Source organism: Haemaphysalis longicornis, unplaced genomic scaffold (assembly GCF_048455015.1).
Source record: "Haemaphysalis longicornis isolate Haplotype H1 unplaced genomic scaffold, Haemaphysalis longicornis Haplotype H1 scaffold_2, whole genome shotgun sequence".
Lineage (NCBI taxonomy): Eukaryota > Metazoa > Arthropoda > Arachnida > Ixodida > Ixodidae > Haemaphysalis > Haemaphysalis longicornis.
In genome coordinates, this window is record NW_027526295.1 from 232856403 (window position 1) to 232880198 (window position 23796).

The window sequence follows — 23796 nt, forward strand, 5'->3', positions numbered from 1 at the left end:
AGGGTGCTTTCATGCAATGAGATACTTTCTAACGTGCTACTCTTCCATAATAAATGTTACCTCATTCATGGTAATGCCAGCAGGCCTGCACACGTCGATTTGCTTCGTACGCGAAGGTCATCCTTTTTGACGCCATGACGAACCGGCAACGGTATCTCTCTTCAAAGTGAAGTAATGTTTTCAGTGGCCTGTAGGCTTAATCCACGGACTCGTGGTACGGCACGTGGTGGATGCCAAACAAAAATGCCTCGAATGCGAGCAAGAAATCCCTCGTACGGGGTGGCGAATAGCATAGACCGGCCAAGAAGACTCGCGCGCGCAAGAGGGCCACTCTGGGCGCCGTAATCTCTCATAGGTGCGCCAGTGAGGCGTGTCAAGTGCGGCGCTAATGCGGCTGACGCCCGCGTGAGTAGGGGGCCGCCTGGCCGCGGCTCTGGCAGCCGCAACGTGCATGGCGGCAGGCCGCGTGTTCAAAGTCACGCGCCCGCACCTACTCGCGATGCCTCGTGCAGCGTCGTGCAACACCGGCTAGACGAAAGAAAGCCCGAACATTCGTCATCTCCCAGGTCACCGCAGAAGCGAAGGCCCACGTTTGAGAACGGCAGGAGACACCGCCCTAGGGAGGTCGAAATGGACGCTACCGGCCATTCGCAAGGCGGCGGTAAGGCGCTTTGGTGTCTGATGTACAGACCTATTTATCGTCTCGGTGATGCATCGCTACAGACCAACATCCTTTTCGCGTACTGCGTATGCAGACGGCCATCGCCCCGGTGCCGTGGCGAGAGCCTTTTGTGCCATGTCTCTGTATACATAATGCACGACGTGCGCCGCGCGGCTGCGGAGGAAACGGTTTCGGTCCACCTTTTTGTGCATACGGAATGCTGGGCTTCGTGCGTTCGCAACTGCGTGCTGGAGTGTCCACTTCCTGGGGGGAGCTAACGGGTAATGATACGTGCTCGTAGTGATGGATTAAACAGCGTTAATGCGAAATTACTCGATAACTAATAAGAAAATTTGAGGCTCGGTTTCCATCGACCGTAAGAACTACTCTTAACGTTCGTTATTTGTTCTATAATTTATATTTCGGGGAAGTTTTTTGTCATTGAGTAACTTGTTTGTGAGTGAGTGAGTGAGTGAGTGAGTGAGTGAGTGAGTGAGTGAGTGAGTGAGTGAGTGAGTGAGTGAGTGAGTGAGTGAGTGAGTGAGTGAGTGAGTGAGTGAGTGAGTGAGTGAGTGAGTGAGTGAGTGAGTGAGTGAGTGAGTGAGTGAGTGAGCTGGCAAGCAATCTTCCCATGCATAAGTACCGGGAGTTGCTTGCGCCACAGATGTGACAAAATTAAAAAAAGTGTTTTGTTGTGAATCTTCTCAGATTGAATGGAAACCCAAACCAGCACCCCCTCACCGACATGACATCGTCGAAAACAGGGACACTGCTTTTCATACTCCATAAGGTCTTTTTCATCTTATTGTTATCTGCTCTAAGTCGAGACGAAGCAGGATCGTTACATTGTATACACAAGATAACACTGAGCGTCACAGTGCAGTTAATGAGCACAGAGAACGCACTTTTCTTTCATATCGTGTGTTTTTTTTTTTTTTCACGCGGATGCCCCGTAATTAATTACCATTGCTTCATCTACTGAAAGCTGTTCTACGAGACTGACTTCGGAATGAAGAAAAAACGAACCTGTGACATGATGCAAAGCTTGGCGATGCACTGTCCTGCTCCAGGGCGTTAGTATATGCAAAAAAGCCGTATAACACACAGGGATCTCCAAGGAACAAGGCCGAAGCGCTGATCTTGAGTCTGAAGGAGCAGCTCGACCTTACAGGTCCTTCTTAAATTACAAGTGGCGTCGTTGACAGAGCGACGAGAAAGCAGATCTCTTCATTGGCATGGCCGGCAACGCGCGCCTAAAGAGCCAAGAGATCGCAGCCGCTTTTCCGGGGCCTCATTCGTCTTCATCTTGCCTCGGTGTTTCTGAGTCCGCCTTTGTGCTCTTTTCCCGGCGTGAGCGCGCGTTGTTTGAGTCCGGCCGGCTCAGAGCACAGCGAGCTTCATTTCTCGCTCGGAGCAACAGTTTCCGTAATCGTCAGCCAGCCCTGTGTCATTTTCCGCGTGCTTATATGTTGTCGTAAGAGTGTTTTTAAAAGCGTGAAGGTCAGAGAGACATTTAGAACGTCTGGCGATGTGGTTGCATAAGTCATTGCTTAAAGCGAATGTGTCCTCCGGAGCAAAACAAAAATGTATACCGGACTGGCAGCCCGTAGAAGCGACATATAAATGTAGATGTGCCGAAGTTAAGCACTTGGAATCCATGCGTTGTTCAAAGGTTGGAGGTGTTGGCACTAAGAAGCTGAGGCCAAACAGTTATACATAACAGATTTCTGTTAAAGGGACTATTGAGTGCGCGCATATTAAACAGAGAGCCTTACACATCTCGGACATGGCGTTGAACTTGCAACCAGGCGGAAAATATTATTCCATGCAGCTTTAGGAACACACAGTGACCGGACAGTGCACAAAAGATGCTTAGATTTCAACCGACGCTCCGCATATCGAGAAAACAATAAAGATCGGTGCAACTCACTGCTGTTCTGCACAGGAAAAAACTTTTTTTGTGCGTGTGCGGTCCCAGCAGAAAGTAGGGGGTTTCGTAAACACACACACACACACACACACACACACACACACACACACACACACACACGCACACACACACACACACACACATGAACGTATAAAGCCTCGGCAAGTGGCGGTACAAAGCGACCGCCCGCGCTTCATTTATTCGATTGAGGACGTCCGCTCGCGAGTCGCGACGGCGCTTTCCAGTTGAGGATGCAAGGGCGCCCGCTATGAATGTCGCCCGCACACACAGCAACACCATGCAGATACAACAGGGTGTGTGTGTGTGCACTCCCCCCCTCCCCCCCCCCTCCCCCCCCTCCCGTCTAATTCTATTTTTCCCCTGGAAGCCATCGGCCACAGTCTCATTACTTACACTAGTCGTTCTACGGCCTCGACCAATCCCAATTAACAAAATCGAGTGTCTCTTGTTGACACGACACATGCGGCATGTTGTCTTGGATACGGCTGTCAGGCAGTCACGACGTCCCTCCGCTTCTCTATAGCGCAAAGCTGGCGTATATATTCGCCCGCGTCGACATGAACGGACGTCACCGTGAGACGGGTGGCTGCAGAAATTGAACCTGTTTGCCATTGAAGGAACGGAAGCGGAAAGAAGTAGATAAGCATAAAAAAGCTTTCTCGGCGACGAACAAAAGGGGAAACTCGAGAGGCGGAAACCCGAGACGGAAACCCTACGCAGAAAATTGACGACGCGGTGCGGCATGCCGTAATGGCCCAATCTATTTAAACGAGCCACATGCGAGCGTGACTCTGGAACCAAAGGCGGACGACATATGTGGCTGAGCATGCCGACGGCTCGCTGAGGCGTCCTAGCGCTCAGCCGCAACGCGAGACATTTGTCAAGCCTTCGAAGCCCCATGCCCGAACTCCTCCTCCCCACTTCCCATGTAGATGGCGAGCAATTCGAGAAGACGCATCCAAACACCCGTGAATGTCAAGTGTAAGGAGCGGCGCCCAGAAAAAAGAGGTATGAAATGACACGTGAGTAACTTTCGGGGGCCATTCTGCAGAACGTGACATTGTCGCTTTCCTTCGCTTTGAGCAGATCAGATGGCGTACATGGCTTTTCGAGTTCATGCCACATGTTGCGTGAGGCAATATTGTATATCGCCTCAGTACGTGATGTATGCCTGGTTTTGATGTCATCATCATCATCGTTGTCGTCGTCGTCATCCTCTTCATCATCGCCATCATCATCCCCTTAAAGTTTGAGCCAACTACAGGACGAAAGCCTCTCCCATGGTCCTCCAGCCGTTCCTGTCTTTCGATGCCCCAGTCCATTCTTTGCCTACGTATTTTCTGACTTCATCCCTCCATAGAGTTAATGGTCTTTCTCTCCTAGTGCCGTTTCTCGCAAGCCACTCTGCTATCCTTTCACGTGTGCAGAAGCTGCTCTGCTCAGATTTCTAATGAGTCCTGTATTCCGCTGCTATGAACGTTCTTGAAGGCAATAACTGTGTTATAGCCATTTCATTATGTTCCTGGGTGTGTTCAGATAAGGACAGCCAAAGTGGTGCCGTGAACATTTTTTAAAGCGGAGCTTTACTACTTTCGTCCAGCGGTTTCGCCGTGGTTGCGCAAGTTCACCTTTGGACCGCAAACACACCCCCTGCGACACACCCCTTGAGTGCATCGCGTGATTCGCCGGGCCCGCTGTCGGTGCTGCGCACAAGGCCCCGTTTTCAGTCGTTCTGCTCAGCTAACGGCGGCGGCCGCGACAGTAGCGGCCGCTCAGCTGATCGGTGGCCGACCAAACCCGCAGCCTCCCATGCATGCGCCGCTGGGTCGTCTCGGGCTACGTGACTCATCTTACGCCGCGCCGCGTTCGCCGTGAAATGGGAACGCCGCGTTCGCCGAGAATTAAAGCGAGGCCGGGCCTCCTTCTGTGAGCGTTGCACAGGACCGAATGGCTTTGAGCCGTGGTCGGCAATACGGCTACATCTAAGGTTAACCAAGAGAAACCAAGACTCAACCAGACTAAGCCAAGCTTTTGCTTTGCATATCAAGGGTTAGCTTAGCTAAGCCGCGGCCATTTTTTTGTTCAGATGAAACTTTAATGTTCGGTAGAACACTGTATCCTCATTTTGCAACTGGCATTATTTTAATGATAAACCCCATAGTTGGTTTAGTAAAAAAGTATTTAGGACGCGCTCGGGCAGGGCTAATTTCCACACTGCATGGTGTGGCAACTTTGGGGACCTGTAAAACAAAGCTAAAGTTTTTCTAAATATCAATAACTTTTTCGTCAAATATTTGCAAACTTTGCTGCTAGTTTCAGAAAAATTGAATTTGTCATACTTATGTTTTCTTTTTAAATATTTTTCAAAATTCGTTGCGAGAGCTGGGTCGTTCAGAAGTGGCAAATCTAAAAAAAAAAATTGTTTACACATTGGCCTAAAGGTTAAGCTGTCTAGTTTTTAGACTTGTTTACCAGGGCCTGCCGAACACTTCATTGCTCATTGCTAGTTGCTCTAGAAAGAAAGATTTTCAAAATACTGCTTCGTAAAGTATGACAAAAAATGAAAATTTGTAAAAATAGGGCCACCTTTCGACGTTATTTTAAAAACATAATGTTTATCCATTTTTGCGATATTTACACAAAATGGCACTCAATAACTGAGTATTCTTGAAATATGAAAATGTATTGCATTATTTTTGTTTTAACTTGAAAGAATGAAGTCACATTCAGCACATTTTTAATGTCCGATTAACAGTTGAGTAGCAGTTCGCAGAGAAAAAAGACAAGTAATGGCTGTTTTTAGAGATTTTAGAAAAATAAGCGACTGATATAAAGAAACTTGATCACAGTAGCCATATTTACCCATTGTTCGACTTGTTAGTTGCGGAAGGCACTGAAATAATTGTGAGGTTTTTCAGCTTGTGTCTTCTATCACAGTTGGGTTGCCATTTTAACAATGTTTCGTCATCGCCTTGGCTTAGCTGTGTCAGAAACCCGTATTTGACTTTTCTGACGCTGCTTAATCGCACATTATTAGTAATTTATCTCATTTACAAGCAAGTAACCGCGCTACTGGTACTGAGAATGTTTAACGCGCGGTCATCATGGTCAAGGCATAAGTTCCGTTTTACCTGGTACATGCGAAGTTGTAACTGCAAAAAACTTCGTTTTTTTCAACTGTCCGCCCTTGAGGCTCCCGGGGATGTTAAATAGATTTACTTTATGAAAAAAAAAATTCTTTTTAGTACTTAGAAAGATAAACTTTTATCCAACTTCATAATCTATCTACCTGTATTTTGGGCACTCCAATGTTAACGGGAAGGTACAACTTTCTACTTCCAAGGACCGAATTCAATGTGTCGACAAGCACAGGTCAGAACAGTTGCTGCCGCTTCGAGTACGAGTTTCGTGATGTATACCTGAAATTGCTTTCGTTCGATTTCACTACTTCCGTGAGAAGACGGGGTGTCGAGTACAACCATAAGTTTTTGCTCAGCTCTTCTTGGTTCTATCCAAATGTGACAAGTTCGCCATCGGCAAGATAAAGAATGACGAAATTGTTCACTTTTCCAGGATGATGCCCACGAACTGTTTCGAACTTTGTGCAGCTTCGCTGGAGGGTCAACGGGAATTATGCGTAGCAGCTTGATGCTTCACAAGGCCACCCTCGCCGTCGGATGCCCTTTTGTCGTGTCCGGTTGGAGAGAAAAGCCACTTTGTCACGCTGCATGCGCTGCTCTGCATCTCGAGGAACTGATGCTTGTTCTTAACGTGGGCGGAACGACCATCACTTGTATACGTATTAAAGCGCATATTGGGGCATGCTCTTCAAGCACTGGCTTGATTTTGGCCAACACGAAGCATGCATAGGCTGAGTCAAGACTGCGGTCGCGCAGCTACTGACTGGCCGTAGTCTTTGTCGACATCGCGACGCATGTGAGCATACTTATTTGCCTCTGCTGTCACTGGTATCCTTTACCTAAGTCGGACAGTATTTCCGTAAAGAACAAGCGACGGTTCTGACTAGTTCTTGTCGACACTTTGAAGATCATTGGAAGTAGAAAGCTGCACCTTCCCGTTAACACTGAAATGTCCAAGGTAAAGGTAGGTAGATTTTGAAGTGGGATAAACGTTTCTCTTTCTAAGAACTAAAAATCAATTTTTCAAGAAGCCCATCTGTTTACCATCTCCGGAAGCCTGAAAGGTGGACAGTTGGGAAGACGAAGTCTTTTGCAGTTAAGAACTTAGCATGTGCCAGGTAGAACGAAGATGCACCATTGACCACGACGATCCCATGTCAAACATTCTCAGTACCAGTAGCGTGGTTACTCGCTTGTAAATGTGATAAATTACTAATAATATGCGATTGAGCAGCGTCAGAAGAGTCAAATATGGGTTTCTGACACAGCTAAGCCCTAGGCGATGACGAAACATTGTTAAAATGGCAACCCAACTCTGATAGAAGACACAAGCTGAAAAACCTCACAATTATTTCAGTGCCTTCCGCAACTAACAAGTTGAACAATGGGTAAATATGACTACTGTGATCAGGTTTCTTTATATCAGTCGCTTTATTTTTCTAAAGTTTCTAAAAACAGCCATTATTTGTGTTTTTTCTCTGCCAACTGCTACTCAACGGTTCATCGGACATTAAAAATGTGTTGAATGTGTCCTCATTCTTCCAGGTGCAATAAATTGCAAACAATGTAATAAATTTTTAGCTTTCTAGAATACTCAGTTATTGAGCGCCATTTTCTGTAAATATCGCGAAAATCTATAAGCATTGTTTCTTTTAATGACGTCGAAAGGTGGCGCTTTTTTTACAAGTTTTCATTTTTTGTCGCACTTTATGAAGCAGTATTTTGAAAATTTTACTTTCCAGAACAATGAGCAGGGTATGAAGTGTTCAGCAGCCCCTGGTAAACAAGTCTTAAACGCTATACAGCTTATCCTTTAATCCGATGGGTAAAATGTTTTTTTTAGAAGTGCCTTTTTTGAACGACATTGCTCTAACAGCTAACTTTAAGAAATGTTTAGTCAAAGAATATAAGTATGACTAATTCAGTTTTTCTAAGTCCAGAAGCAAGGTCTAGAAATATTTCGCCAAAAAATTATAAAGATTTCGAAAAAAATTTGCTTCGTTTTGCGGGTCCCTGAATTTGAAACACCAAGCAATGTGGAAAGTAGCCCTTCCCGATCGCGTTCTAACTATTTTTCATTAAACCAACTATGGTTCTTTCACTAAAATAATTCCAGCTCCACACTGAGAATACAGCGTTCTACACAATATTGATGTTTCATCTCAAACAAAAAGGTCATGGCATCACTTTTGCTGTCCTTGTCTGAACGCACCCTAAAAGGCTTGCTCCCAAAAAATACTGAAGTAATAATTTTATACGCGCAAATTATTGTTTCGAGCTTTTTTATGGCTTTTCTAGCGTACATTTTCCAGCTTTTTTCTTTTTGAAAAGCATTCATATGCTAGCGGATCTCGAAGAGAACCATGCAGTCGCGGAAAAGCCAAAGTATGAACATTACATGAATGATATAATAGTTGTATTCCAATATGCAATACGCCCAAGAAGCAGTGAGAAAATTTATGCATTTCAATATTTTCACGGCGCAAAAATGTTGGAGAGACTGAAAGCTAAACATATGAGCAGACTATAAATACGCAAAAGTCTGCCAAATGAACAGTTTGCTTGGTATGTTTTTCTTTTTTCCACGCAGTAATATTGTAGTTCCAAAACATTAATTCACATAACAAGTTTTTTCCGTCAATCCTCTGGCTCCTTTTCTTTTTAGCAGCAGAACCTCAATTAAATTAAAGGCCTTTACTAACAAGAGTGTGGCTAACAAGCGTCCGTGACGCTTTTATTGGTGAAAATACGTTAAACTATATTTTATCTCATTTAATTTGTGTGACAGCAATGTTTCATTTCGATGGTTATGTTATAAGCGCCTTTTAATCGCAGTTTAACTCAAGAAATAACGTTAGTTTCTCGTTTCTACGCCGCATAACAGAATCGGTGGCCTTACTGCTACAGAAAAGAGCCATACCCCTTGATCTGATATGAACTTATTTTAAGATTTCCTGCTCTCGAATTTTTCGGGGATATGGCTCTAACTTAAAAGAAACGGAACGAGCAAAGACTCAGGTCCGCGTAATGACCATGTCTAAATGCTTGTTTCACGTTCTTCGGCTCCTAGCTACGTCGCGCATACAAAAACAGTAGACAAGCAATAAGGTATATTAGGTAGCATTGTCATTCTGCCCATCATCAGTGTTGCACCTGCGTGCAGTACGAACGAGCAGGAGTGCTTACCGGCGTTCGTTCCGTTCGGGTGGCCGCCGACACGACCTTGCAGCACAAGCCTAGCAGAAGGCACCACCTGTGGGGACACAATCAAAGGTACGCTTAACGCATTTTCACGCCACAGGAATTTCCCTCGGCGTAAGCAGTCTGTTGCCAATATTTATGGATGAAGTGTTCGGATAACCGCATTTTCCGAAGTCAGCTGTTTTAGATGATGGGCATGGAGAGAGAGAGAGAGAGAGAGAGAGAGAGAGAGAGAGAGAGAGAGAGAGAGAGAGAGAGAGAGAGAGAGAGAGAGAGAGAGAGAGAGAGAGAGAGAGAGAGAGAGAGAGAGAGAGAGAGAGAGAGAGAGAGAGAGAGAGAGAGAGAATGAACTTTGTTGTTAGAAAAAGGGTTGCGATGGAGCTATTTCAGCTCAGTCGGAGTGGCTCCTTATTCACAGGTTCCCATATCTTTCCGATCCTCCTGGCCCCTGTGGATCAGCCGAAGTTGGTCTTCCAGGGCGGGGCTGGTCAGCAAGATCTCCCATCGCTTATCCTCTATGCTGACGGAGTCGACAAGAATTGGGGGGGGGGGGGGGGGGGGGGGACTTGAGTTTTGTGCATTCTTCAATGGCGTGTTTTAGGGTGCCTGGTTTTGAGCATAGGGGACATTTTTTTGCATATCTAATTGGGAACATGAGGTTGAGGAGTAAAGGGTGTGGGAAAGAGGCTGCCTGTATCTGTCGATATATTGATTGTTCTTCCCTAGATAGTTTAGGATGAGAGCGGGGAAGGCTTATTCTGTTCTCTCTGTGATGTTTGAGGATTTCTGCATATTTCGTTATTGGGTGCATCCCTTCTTCCGTTTCCTCTGTGGCCCGGAGGCTTAAGTCTCGGGCCTGTCGATGGGCGAATTCGTTTCCCTCGATCGAGGAGTGCGCAGGGACACAAATGAGTTCAATTCTTGTTTCCAGTGCACACATCCCTTGATTCCCTAAGACACATTTGTATAGAGTTTATTTTTCCGAATTCTGTGAAGAGATTGTGATGGTTAGGGGTGTGTTTGTTAAGAAAGGTGGATAGATAAACGTGAAAAGCCTGGCTGTATTTTTCTCCCGTTTCGTTCCCACGTACATTCATTCTCCTTTTATATGCGCTATATTTTTTGCTACCTTACTTATTTGAGTTTAATGCAACAAAACTGAGTATTTATCACTGCCCTTCATTTCATGCAGGATTCAGAGCCATGCCTCCGATTAGGGCGATCCTTCATCCTTTGATTAAAAGTTTCTTTCTGCATATAATCAATAATTCAGACGCCACTATTACATCATTCTGCAACACAAGCGATCTTATTACCTTTGCTCGTCGACAGCTGATAGCGTGAAATTACATATAAGAAAATTGCATTCCACCTGTCACGGAAAAACCGTCCAGGAAATGAAAAGGAAAAAAGGACCTTCCGAGTATACAAGCAATGAAGAGAGAAGCAAATAAGCGAGTCGGCATTGCGGACACAAGATTGCACTCTGTTAATATCCAGCCTAGGTCAATCCCTTGTTCGTGGTGGGCATATAGCACGCCGTATCACGTTTTCCTGCGGAGGACGAGGGCAACTTTTGCTTTTCGATATGATTTGTAGATTGCTCTAATTATGCTGCTTGTTTCATGTTTTGCTTAGTGTTATTTTTTCTTCGTTACTTATTAAGATAATGTGTTTTTTCGTCGGCACTCTCTACTTTTATTTTGCAGTGAACTGTCACAGATTGCGCTCTTAGCGTATTGGGGTACTGTTTTGTATCGTGACTCGTATTTATTTGTAGTTTTCTCTTCCCCAATTCCTTGAGGGTCAAATTAATGAAATGAAAATGAAAATGAAATAAAGATTTATTCACGACCGAAATTAAGGCCCTGTGAAGGGGAGGGGCCTGCCCCGAAAGGGCTCTTTGAAAGGCCGCCGAGCCCGAGTCTAGTCAAGTACTCCAGGAGGGTAGTGCGGGAGACAGGTGGAGGCTGTTGCGGCTTCTCACGTGTGCAAGAAGTGCTCTACGCCTGCCAAGAGCCCTTGACAGTTGGGACAGGGAGCCCTGTTACGTGCTGTTGAAAGTCGTAGATCATTACTCGGGTGAGCAGAATGTTAGCTTGCAGTTTTCGGAAGATGTGTGCTTGTTCGGTGTTTGAGTGGAGGGTGCGGCTTCGAGAGGGAAGGTGTGGTTACCCGTGCGTTTTTGTAATGCTCGGGTATTACACCTTTTCAATATGCCTAAATATACAAGCATAGAGAGAGAGAGAGAGAGAGAGAGAGAGAGAGAGAGAGAGAGAGAGAGAGAGAGAGAGAGAGAGAGGATTGCTTCCTGTGCCCGTTTTTAATCTGTTCACATGCTCTCTTAGATGATCATTCATGCAGCGCCCAGTTCGCCTTGCGTACATAATTTCACGCATTATAATTAAATTTCTTACATCCTCTCCAACTGCTTAGCGTGCTTTTTTCGACACGCGGGGCACTAACCCTCCACGTAGAAAACGCTGCACTTACGTTCCCTCATCATTGAGAAATCGAGCAGGAGTTGTAATTTTATCACCTTCGGACGCAGTGCCCGGATTCCATCCCCGGAACTTAAAAATTTTTAAAGGCGTTTTGTTTTTCATGTGTAAAAGTACGCGCGCATGCACGTTGCGCGCATGCGCCCGCATGACGAGTTGAGTACTTGTGAAGGGTCTGATTTGAAGGTACGATGTCTGTTCACAAAACTGTGAAGCCAGCGACAATTTCGAACGCGAGTTCACACCAACATTTTCCACACGTATACATATGCAATCACGTTTGGTACGGATCACTGTAGACACACTGCCCGCCAGGAAATCTTAGACGCAAAAACTTGACGAATTATGCCTTCAGTTCCCGTAGGGTACAGGCACACACTGGGTATGCTCGATTATAGGTCCTGGACCATTCTCCTACTGCCCCGAAAGCGAATTTGCGTAAACTCTTCCCACGTATTTGTCCGTGAGTTTTGGTCCGTAGGCCGTCCTCGGACTGCCCGCAATTCACTGTAGGACAGGTAAATCGAGGAAGATCAGCGTCAGCTCGGAGACCTCTCGCAGTTTGTGCGCTGCAGTTTGTGCACTGTATTCTAAATGCCTTTTAAATTGGTCTAACGCGAACAATCTCAAAATAATTACGATTAAGTCGAAAGCTCTCATTTTCCGCCCAATAAATCGGCGCGCAGAAACAAATTTATTATTAACCTTGGTAATAATATTATTGAGGTCGTTAGCCACCATAAAACACTGGGTGCTACATTTTATGAGCACCTGGGATGGATTGAGCACACTAATTACGTAGCCCCAAGTTTGTCAAAAGCTGTAGGAGCGCTTTCTCGGTGTCATGGCGTCCTTCCAGTTAATATTAAAAAAGAGATATATGATTCATTATTTTAATCTCACATTACATATTGTCACATCTTGTTTGGGTACCGCATCCGCACTAACATGAATACAATTGTACGCCTGCAAAAAAAAAGCGATTGGCATCGTTGCGGGAGAAGAGTACTGTGCACATGGTAAACCGCTCTTCATTCGATTCAAATGTCTACCCGTTCCCATGATACTACAGAACGTTATTGTTTCATTATTCACTGCTAAAACCCCCCTCCTCAATACTTTCTTTATCAAAATGTCTGCATTGAAAGAACGCTTACCGGCCGCTATACTCGAAACACCGAAAAGTGACTCCTTCCCAGAACTCGCACAAACTACGGCCAACAAATGTTAAAATATCTAAAACATTACACCCTGAACACTAATATAACTTGATTTGATGGCCCAAAATAAATAAACTTGATTTAATAGAGCACTTTAAGCAGAATTTCTTAAGGGGGTAGAAGATAGCAGAGAGTTCACAGTCGGCGTGATACATTATTTTACGTTTATTAGTCCAAAAGAACCTGATGGATTTGCCTTTGAGCTCCATATATATGTGTGTGCGTATGTTTTTTTTTTGCGTTGTTCACAGCGTTGTGTGAACGTTTGGTTTTTCCGACTCAATTTTTTATTTTGTTCTAATGCGTACCACGCTTTTGTTTTTCAGTTTTTTTTAAAATTAATGCATGATAAACTGTGATTTTCTTTGTAGGCATGCATGCGTGCACTGGAGTTGTGTGCACATGTCATACGCGTGTATACGTGTTTGTGCCGGTGTATACACATGATCAGAGTTGCTCTACGAATTTTTGCTCGTGTACATGTGTTTATATTATGTGAGTGTACTGTATTGTTGTCTGTTTCTGCGTATGCAACTTTTTTCTACTATTTTTGTTGACAATCATTTTTGTGAACAATCATTTTTCTTTTTTTTATTCTGTATCTCCTTTCCTGTTTTTTTTTTTCAACTAAATAATACGTTGCTATTCTGCCGCTGCCACACTGTGTGTAGGGCGTCAGGCCTCGTCAAGCTGCTCAATGAGCAGCTTTCTATCTGAGGTCTGTTTTTCCTCTGAGAAAACTAAAGAACATTAATCATTCTGATTCTACCCGCCGTGCTGCCTCAGTGGCGACGGCGTTGCGCTGGTGAGCACGAGGACGCGGGTTCGATTCCCGGCCGCAGCGGCCGCTTTTCTGATGGAGGCGAAAAGCAAAAACGCCCGTGTGTACGAGATTTCGGCGCACGTTAAAGATCCCCAGGTGGTCAAAATAAATCCGGAGCCCTCCACTATGACGCGCCTCATCGCCTGCGTTGCGTCGGCGCCTTAAAACACTACAATCAATCAATCTGATTCTGATTCTGAATTCACACTCGTGAAGACTCGGAGCGAATGTGCACCAACTTTTCTATCCTGACCAGCCTAATAGTTTCTTTTCGTGATGCATGCGTTACTGATGGGAGTTATTTCCAGTTATGGGCATTAATTTGGACCACCCCGTTGTTGCAGATAACGGTCACCGCCCCACGGAGCAAAGTGCACACGGAGGTTCTACCATTTGGACACGTGCGCTGTAAGCAACGCTCGAGGAGGAGGAGGAAAAATAGGCGTCTTTATTGTTGTCGAAATTTGAATGGAGTCTTCGGGAGGTGGAGTCCTCAGTGCAAGGACCCCGCATCAGCCAGGACAGGACGAAGCATGCACGCGTGCCATAGAACCATGTAGCGGAGAACAGCTGCGGAGATGAACTGTTCATCGGCTCCTGGTAGAGCGCTCAAGCTGGCCAGGAGTGCGGGGTGTGAAAACCGAGCGGCTACAAAGAATTCCCGAGCGCAGCGGTCATCCTCCGCGGGGGAAGGCTCGGCCCGGAGAGGCCGCAGAAGGCTGCTTGTTTACGGGCAGCGTGAAAAGAGCCGTTTATTTTGAGAACCTTCGAGAACGCTTTTTTATGTTCCGACCGAGGGAGTACTTTAATGAGCCCGCGTCGTCCTTTCCGCCAAGGAGAACGCGGTCCCTATCTATAGATGGGCGCGCTCTATATTGGTCGGCGTCGTGTACACGAGCCGCGCTACCGAGCTGCGCCGGCACCCGTCAAAACGCGAGCGCACGTCCACGCACGCACGAGGCTGCGGCGGAAATTCCGAAGGACGGCGGAGGAGGCGGCAGAGACACGACGGAGGGCCAGACGTTTGTTACCCTGGCTTGTGTGGACAGCTTGCGTGTTCGGGGATGCTGCCAGAAATAAAGTTGACGCTAAGCGTGGGCGTTCACGCCCCGACGCGAACTGCCAGATGTGTTGCTGCGGAATTTTAGCGAGTTTGACGAATTGAAATTGTGAACTCGGAGAGGAAAATTTGAGAGAACATTGCCAACGGTGTACTTTTTTTGTTGTTAGAGAGTTCATTCGTGTAAGAGGGGGAACAACGCTCAAAACAAAAGGCAAGGGAGTCCATCCTTTTAAAGTTGCCCTGCAATACTTTTGCCAACTTTTTTTTCTAATTCTTAAATGCTTTCATAATGTAGTCAACAAACACATCCAGTACTTACAATAGGGGGTAACAAGGTAACTCAGCCAAAATGTACTGCTCCATGCCCATCATATAACTTCGAAACCTGCACAAAAATTTTTTCTCCCTTTCCCGAGCCTTGGCGTTCTTCGAGCGCTCGAATTACACACGCATTCAATAGCCACTTTAGAAAAAAAGCCGCAAAGCAAAGCAGAAACGGAAGTCGTATTTGCTGCGACGAGCAAACCACGCAGTGTCGCTCCGTGCTGTTGATAACTATAGCTTTCAAAATGCTTCCAGACGCGACGTAAAAAGTGAAAGCGTTTATCGGAAGGGTTGCAGAGTCCCTTTAAGGATGCGCTGCAACCGACGAACGCAATTAGACTAATCGAGGGAACAAAAAAAAATGAAAGCCCCTTTCTTAAGTTAAACATGGTTGAAAAGCGAAGCTTTCTCCAATGCAACCCGAGTCAAAACGAAAGTCCAAAATCCAAACTCCTTCAACCGTGTCGGAATGGCACAATCGAATAGACCTCGGCTTCATCACTCGAAGGACCTAGGTTCGATTCCGACCACAAGAAGCGCTTTTTTTTTTAACGTGCTTGATGTGCCTTTGTGGAAACCCTTTGTGTAAGTTGGCTTTCATGCAGTGTGTTTTGGGAGTAACGATTTAGATTTCGGACTTTGAAGACACTGGCTTTCGGTTAGAGAAAGCTTCGCGTTTCAACTGTCTTTCACTTCACCCACGATCATCGTCGTCATCCCCAGAAAAGGTTGGCTTTCCTGCAGTGCGTTTTGGGGAACGCTGCCATGAGTGAGGCACAGAGAGCTTCGCTTTAAAATGACGTGCAGACGTTTACATGCCAGAGAATATGGCGGAGCAGAATTCAGCGCTCATAGGTGCAAAATTGCGAGTGGGCGCTAAAGGAATTGCGGGAGTCTCCATAGTTCTCTCCAGAACTAAATTGAACTACACGGTTTAACGCGCCGAGGCTGCACCCGGGCTTCGAGGCGCGCCGTTGTGGAGGGCTCCGGATTAATTTTTACCCCCCGGGGACCTTTAACGCGCGCCGGAATCCCGACACACGCGCGTTTTCGCTTTTCGAACTAACCCACGTCCTTGGGATAGTTTTTTCTAAAACTCACTTGCAAGTTGGCGGTAAAAGGTATAGAACCACGGATCCATCGCGAGTGATGAGCATTCGTTATGTGCGTTCTAACGACTTGTATGTTTTAATTTGTTCATACGGGTTTAAAGAGGTGCTACGCCCCACTGCATCCGCTTCCCCAAGGTTAACTTGCACCATTACACAGTCTTGCTCCTTGCCCTCCATTATAGGTCAATGACGGAACGTGCTGCTGCGTGGGTGGTCGTTCATTTCCATTTCACTGTTTCATTAATCATGCTAATTCACTTGATTAGTAACGGCGTCCCCGGTACACATTACCTGCAAAAGGTCATGCAACCGCACCTGGATTCAAGTTTTTACACAGGGGTGGCACTAATTCAAGGCTTAAAATGTCCCCGCTGGAATCAAACACTTTCTTCGGCGTTTGGAGTTTAGCGCACCGGATAACCGTCTCGCCAACGGCGCGCGGTTTGGTGGGAAGGCTCTTTAGGGTCGACTAGAGCCACTATATCAGCGTAACTTATTTAGTGGCTCTAGGGACGACAATTTTCTTGCGTTTCCTGCGGGACTCTGGACTAGAAAAACAGAATTCTACGCTGTACGCGTGACTAGAGCTATACCCGTTCTTGCTGTCATGTACGTAACTACCTTTCGAATTGTTCGTCCGGCGTTCACTACTCCCTCGACACCGTCTCCGTTACGTTTTCATTCACCTTTCTCTTTGAAATTTTCACGTCTAATTTTCTTTTCAGCGTGTTATTGCTTCTCTTTTTGACATCCTTAGGGTTTGTACTTCCAGTCTGGTTTCTGACATTTTATTGCGTCTCGCTTTTGATATTTTTGTTTTCCTGCTCGCTTTTATTTCCAGCATTCACCCCACATCACCCCATCTAACGTAGCAAGCCCAGCCGCTAGTCTGACCTCCCCAGTTCACATCAAAAAGCTCTCTTTCTCTCTCTCTCTGAAGTAATTTACAACACTCAGAACTCTCTAATTTGCGCCAAAACGTGGAACACTCAAGAGTTTTCTGTTTCTCGCATCAGTGAGAGAAGCAGGTGCCGCGGATATGAATCAAAACAGCCAACCTCTGTTCAGCAGCCAAACGCTTCAGCCGTTTAGTCACAACGGCGCCTACAGTGGACGGCGCACTCAAGAACACTAGACAGGCAGGCTCGAGTGCATTTGTTACTTTCTAATTTTCCTAGCGTGGGCGGGATACCGAGGCGTCGAATCTAACGACTCAGCCACCGTCTCCGGATGCAACAACGGAAACACGAAGAAAAAAAAAAAAAAAACGGAAAGAGCGGAATATACGAAAGTGAGTACAATAAAAAAAAAAAAAACAAAGGTTTGCTTTAAACCAACGTTCCTCAAGAAGGAACTTTCCGTTAGCTCTGGCAGCTTTGACAGGCCCCTTTCAGAAGCGTCCGTGTACCAAGTTCGCCCCCCGGTGCACACCGTCAATCCGCTCGTCGTGCGACACGTCTTTACGGTCGAGTGCGCGCCTGCCGTCGCAGCGCCATGCCAGCAGCGCACACTGGGAAAGCAGCGCCCTTGCTACACTGTCGCCCGCCGTCGTCAGACTCGCTCGTTTTCTTTGGAGACGAGTCAAGCGCGCCTCTCGCCTATCGCTTCGTCCTTCGGCGTCTGCCGCGACGAAGTGTACAAGGTTGGAAGAAATAAAGCGCCGAACTTCTACGGACTTTCAGAGTCGTCTTATAACTGACACCAGGAACATGGGTAGCAATATATAAAGGTGCTTTTGGGAATCATGCATAAACTATAAAAACGGTGTCGATATGGAGCGGTGAAATACCAGGAAAGCGAAGGATTTCCAAGGGCGTGGAACAGTTTATTGCGAGAATCGCATCAGAGTTCAGTAAAATGGGCGATGACGCCATTGCGTCCGAATCGCTGAACCCATGTGTCGTGGGCGTCCGCAGAAGCAAGAAGTGCAGTTAGTTTCCCCCACCCCCGTCAGGTTAAGCTGGTCAGCGGCAAAGTAGCTTAGAAACTAAACTTAGCACATGGGCATACTTGAACCGATGAAGAAGCTTGAATCCTATAAGACAATAGGGACAAAAGTAGATACAAAATAGTTTTTACAACCCTAAAATAAACACCACAGCAAAGAATCGGGCTGGGTTCATCCTGGTGGCATCAAGACGAAGTAAAAAATTGTAGAAACTCAGGAGTAGTAATTCTCAGGTATTGCGCAAGGGTTCTATATCCATGGGCTCATGTACGTACCTACACCTCTACTTGTGTTTTCCTTGAAGGCCAAAGGCCCTTTTAGTAAAGGCTCCTCTATTAAAAATCTGGTATGGCTAAATTATACTTATGGACTGATAGCCAATCGTGCCGCACGTTGCAGCTGGACGAACAGACGGACGGAGAGGTTACCGTGGAAGTAGCTAAAGAATGCTTGCGCATTAAAAACGACGTTAACACGTGATATTGCAACTTGTTTATTGCTTATAAACAGCGAAACCTCACCAGCTGTTCCTCAGACCCCTTTCTCTCTCGCAAAAAAAGAAGAAAAAGGAATCTCCTCCAGCATGCGCCATTTCGAAGGCCGTTCGGACGTGTCCGGCGGTGGCTCCTTGCAGTATTTGCATGCGTCGCCACCTACGCAAGAAGTTCTCCCAACAACCGAAACTAATGCGACGTCTGCAGTCTTTGGCAGTTCTGTCAGCAGAGCTATCGACTTTCCGCTCAACATCGAGGCGTCAAGGAACATTCATTTGCATATCTCGCGCACATACGCGCCAACACGATATCGAACAGCGCGAAGGCTTTTTTGCGCAAAAAGGAGAAGCCCTATAGCTGAGAGGTCCGAGACCGGAACGCGTGCAGCGGCAGCCCGTCGTCTCAATTTCTCGCGTCCGCCTCCCCATTCGTCAGCTGCCGTCGGTGTGGTGGCCGAGCTCGTCACGCCCAGTGGCCGGTCATCGTGAGGCAATTACAAGAACTCTCGGGGTCTCGCGTGACCCGGCCTCCTGCGCGTCTTGGTGGCAGCTCCATCCGCCGTACACGCGTGCACCTCCGACTGGCGGCCCTCTTCATAGGCGTACGCATTCGTCGAACATGACGTACGGCTGCTGATTGCTTCTTGTACGGCCGTATACACGCCAGCACAAACGCTGACAGCCGCATTGATCTCCGCGCGGCGTGCTCGAAACTACACCGATATAGAGGTACACCGACGGGCTCTAGCCACTTGCTCATATACCTGAAGAAGATGCGGCATTTTATTTTCAGTTTGCTATAACAGTCTTAAAGCTGCCTGTTTTATTTATTTATCGGTATTGAGATTTAACGCCAGTAGCAGAGAGATGATCACGCAGGTCTCCTGTAGCTGCATTTCCTGAAGTGTTTTTGCTTTTTTTTTTTCAACAAACAACACCTCCTGCAGAGTCAAGTTAGTAAATATTTAAGCCATTCATGAAGTAGATTTGCATTAATGCGTTTAAGCGGTAGTTATCCTAAGTTTTGTCAAGTACCCATTGGATTTCTTTAAAGGGACCATGAAGGCCAAATACAATTTAGTTGTGTTGAGGATAACTAGGCTTTCGTAGTTTCCTCAGATCCATTCCAGCCACAAAAACGCATTCTTTAACCTAAAAAACGCCAGAAATATCACAAAAGCTATAAACATTTGCGCCATAGTGACGTAATATGGGCAAGAGTGGCGTGTCATGGGCTGGAAGAACACATTTTTATCGGTGTCTGAACTACGCGCTAGCATCCAAGCGATGCAATCAGACGGAACTAGAGGCCCCTCTACCATCACCCAGTCATGCTTTTTGGCGGTGGCCTAGGCGGCGAACACTAATCGCTCAAATAGGATTGTGTGGCGTCATGGAAAAATCGCTGGAAAGGGGCTGGCAAGTCGCGACTGTTTTACGTTTTCTTCGTTATCTCGATTATTTGTTAGTAGTCCTTCATAAAATTGGTATTGTGCAGATAAAATTACTATCTGCCGCCAATAAACATGATTGTGCAGAGTAATGCGTCTGGTTTCATTCGATCGCACACCTTTAAGGCTGGCTTGGAGTTAACGCAGCAATTAACTCTGTTTTTGTTACCTCACGCAAGACGGCAATGCTACCGTTGCCTGGCGGGAAAGTTTATTTTTCGACATCGGCGATTATTTTTGGTAAAAGCAACGTGCTTCGGTGGCTGCATGGAGTCGAGACAGTTAAGGAAAGCCAGTGATTTCAAATATAACATAGATGCAAGTTGTCTTTGTGGTCCCCTTGAGAGGACCATTATGTTTTTTAAATATCTAACACTACCATCTTTATACTAATTAAACAAATGTTAAAAAAATTCACGCACCTCCACGAAGTCAATCATGACGAGTGGGCGAAGCACTGGGGATCGTTCTTACCGTAAATCACCCGTGGCATTGACCACTCACGCATGTAAATGAGTGACAACGCGTGTGTACAGTATATACAATTCCAATCCAATCCAATCCGATACAATTCAATTTAATCCAATACAATCCAATACAATCCAATACAATCCATTTCAATTCAATGCAATCCAACCCAATCCAGTTCAGTGCTCCTCGCGCATGCGCAACCCTGGGTACACGGACGCCAAGCCCCGGACAAAGCGAGGTCCTAAGGTGCTTCGCCCCTAAAAACAAGGCCAATACCTATTTTGAATGATTTGGTAAGAACGTAAGATGCGATGATGAGTGCAAACATAAACAGGCAAGCACACGCCGGCATATCCTACTCCCGCCTATGACGTCAGTGAGGAACGTGTGGCTCGCATTGTCGCTTTGGAGGAGCGCTACCGCCTACGGCGTTGTGTTGCTGAGTCAAGGGACGCGGGCTGCTTTTCAGATGGCACAAAGCGAAAACCCTGTGTGGCGAGTTTTCGGAGAGATGTCCGGCGAGATGTCACTATTAATTTCACGACTTTCTGTTTGTTTTTTCTATACTGCTCTACTACCCTACTACTAAACTACTGTCCGCCCCATCGTGTCTACACCGTTTGTCACGAATCATATCACTGAAATAACCATAACTGGCATTACAACCACACTTTTTTTTTCCGAATGAAACTGAAAGTGCGCCATCAAGCCCGTTCACTCGACCTTGAGTTATAATAAGCCACCGAAGTTAAGAATGCATTTCACAATCCCTTCGTAGCGGCCTTGCCAGAACCGCTAAGAACTACCTGGCCAGCCCTAATCGTCGTTCATCTTTCCATCCTGAACCACATTGTTACAGCGTTTGAAGAGTCTTGCGTGCTGGGAGGCATGTTGAATCCTCTTGGCTTGTGGAAACGCACCTGAGAATGTTAAACTATACTTGGTGACAACTTAAGAACGGCACCGGAAGTTGGCGCTGTGCCTTATCACCGTAGCCGGATGTTTCTCCGCGCGGTGAAAGTAGGGTGTTACTGGGAATATTTTGAACATGGCGCGAGCCGTTCCCGTGATTTTTTGGACTTAATATGCTTATAAACGACTCCAGTGACGACAAACAAACTACGTGAGACAAGGCAGACGATATCACGCATTCATAGCAAGCCCCTTTCAAAACGCGCGCGCACTGACGTCACGAGTCCGGCGCTTTGGCGGAGTGATACACTACATGAGGTGGTGCCGTTCTTGAGTTGTAACTGAGTAACTGTAACTGTAACTGTAACTGTAACAGTTGTAACTGTAAGCGCCCAGCTATGGCGGGTTCTCGCCTGCTGTAGATGTGTACAGGAACAGATAACATTCGTGACAAGTTGCCCAGACGGTCGACGAATTGGTAAATGAACCAACGACCCTTGGCACTTCTCTTCCTATCACCCCTCTTATTTCTTTACTCCCGTTTCTCACCTACAGTTAGCCGTTCGGCCACTTGCGCGAAGAAAAAGAATGTTTTAACCGCGGAGCTGTTCTGGCGCTGGCCTTCACTGCAGTGTCTACTGGTATCGTATCACGCTCTCGCTGGAGGAGGTTTCTCCGCCGCGCAAAAACCAGTTCCGAGTGTTGAAAATTTTAAAAAAGAACTGAGGTTGATTCCCCTGTCACAGGAATCGGTAAAACACGAAAGTGAAATGCGCAGCGAAATCTGCAGCTGAGCATGATTTGCGGGTCGGCGGCTGTCTGGTGGGTGTGCTTGGCGAGCGACGTCCTGCTGGCGGGTCGCATCGGCAAAGGCGTACTGGCCTCATTTCCGTGACGGATATGACGTCAGTGAAATCTTTGGTGTATCCCGGCATAAAACACTTTCGTGTGAAAATATAAAACCCGAAAACGAACAACCAGAAGTATAACGTACTCTTAAGTTTATAAGGTTGCTTCCCCGCATGGAGACCCTGTGTGCAGGGGTGCACCCTTTACAGGCCGGTTGCTTCGTTGTACTGGCGTCACTTCCGTGACGGATATGACGTAAGGGAAATCTTTGTGAAATCCGGAATAAAACACTTTCGGGTTAAAATTAAAAAAAAAAAGCTTTATGGCCTTTGTATTTTGATACAAGAAGGCTTATATTTCCTCTGAAAAATATCTTGCCAACAATACATTTGCTCTTTGAGGTAAAGATCGGGGTGAGATTGGTCTTTGTAAGCTGGCTTTCTCACATCGCCTGCTGCGCAGTGAAGCATCGTCATCTACGCTCAGAGTATGATTACAGAAAACGCCTCTAACTCTTGTGTTATCAAACGTATCCCCCAAAAAATTACATGGCAATTAGCCACTGAGACTACTCTACCAAAAAGCCGAGTTTCATTTACTTTTCGTGCTTGGTTACTTTACAGTGAAGTTGTAAACGTTACAGAATTACTGTCTGCTGTCAATTCAAGGCCATCTACGCAGTACATGGCCATCTAAGGAGGGAGTATGGGTACAGAAAACGGCCGTAACTGTTGTTTTACCCAAACTGTTTGAAAAAAAAAATTGATGAAAGTTAGCCTCTAACACTACTAAAAAACTACGCGCAAGAAAGAAGACGAAGCTAAACGGAAGTTTCGTAAAGACAACCGACAGCTCCGCTGTTCCGGCAGATTTCACACCGGGTAGAACCAGGTTTACTTTTTTCCCCTTTCTACTTACGAAACAGTCTTTCCCCGCCCGCTCTCCCCGCCCGCTATATAGCACCCGCTATGCCTGTAACTCTATGTGGTCCCACAAATTTTTCTCAAGCTGAAAGGTTCCCCGAACATCGCGAGAGTACACTGCTTGTACAGTCGCGAAATAAAGAAAGCCAGCTTTACCATTCTCTGACAGGCATTATTTGTCCTAAAAGAAAAGTAATACAGCACCACATAAAAATCCCAAAGCCATCTTTCAATTGTAAGCGAAACAAAAGAAGGGTTTCCAAGCGCTGAAATAAGGAAGTCAATCGATGCACCACGTAAAATGAACATGCCTAGCAATGATGGTGACAGGAACAAGTTCATTTCAAGCGGCTGTACTTTTCACGACATCCTCGCACACCTGTACCAAGTGGCCCGGTGACAAGTACCATGAGAATTAGGCCCCCGCTAAACTTTTACCAGCAGCGCTGGCTTGTCAGCTTTTTATTTAGTTTCCTGGCACAACCACAGACAAAAAGAATTCAATACTTGGGTTTTTAACGCGCAGAAGCTACCCGTGCACTCCAGGCACCACGCAGCGGCGGGCTTCGGATTAGTTAAGACCCCCTGTGGATCTTTAACGTTCCCCGAACTCTCGACACACGGGCGTTTTTTGTTTTTCGCCTCCATCGTAAAAGCGGTTGCCGCGTCTGAGAGATCGAACCAGCGTCCTTGAGCTCAGCAGCGCGACGTCTTAGCACAACTGAGCCACCGCGGCGGGTGCTGCGGGCCTCA

The 23796-nt window shown here is 46.3% G+C and overlaps 1 protein-coding gene and 1 long non-coding RNA gene across 3 annotated transcripts in view; one reads left to right on the top strand and one right to left on the bottom strand.

Annotated features, from left to right (window-relative positions):
- LOC144170114 (ADAMTS-like protein 4) overlaps positions 1–23796 on the bottom strand; it is a 74140-nt gene that overhangs the window by 44853 nt on the left and 5491 nt on the right. For both annotated transcript variants that reach the window (XM_077699690.1, XM_077699689.1), the window contains exon 2: positions 8939–9005. In XM_077699690.1, the coding sequence (XP_077555816.1) occupies positions 8939–9005 (67 nt within the window). The remainder of the gene's footprint in view (positions 1–8938; positions 9006–23796) is intronic.
- LOC144170115 (uncharacterized) lies at positions 3041–14573 on the top strand. Its single transcript, XR_013322567.1, has 3 exons — positions 3041–3620; positions 8916–9025; positions 13842–14573. It is a non-coding gene; the product is annotated as an uncharacterized LOC144170115 (long non-coding RNA).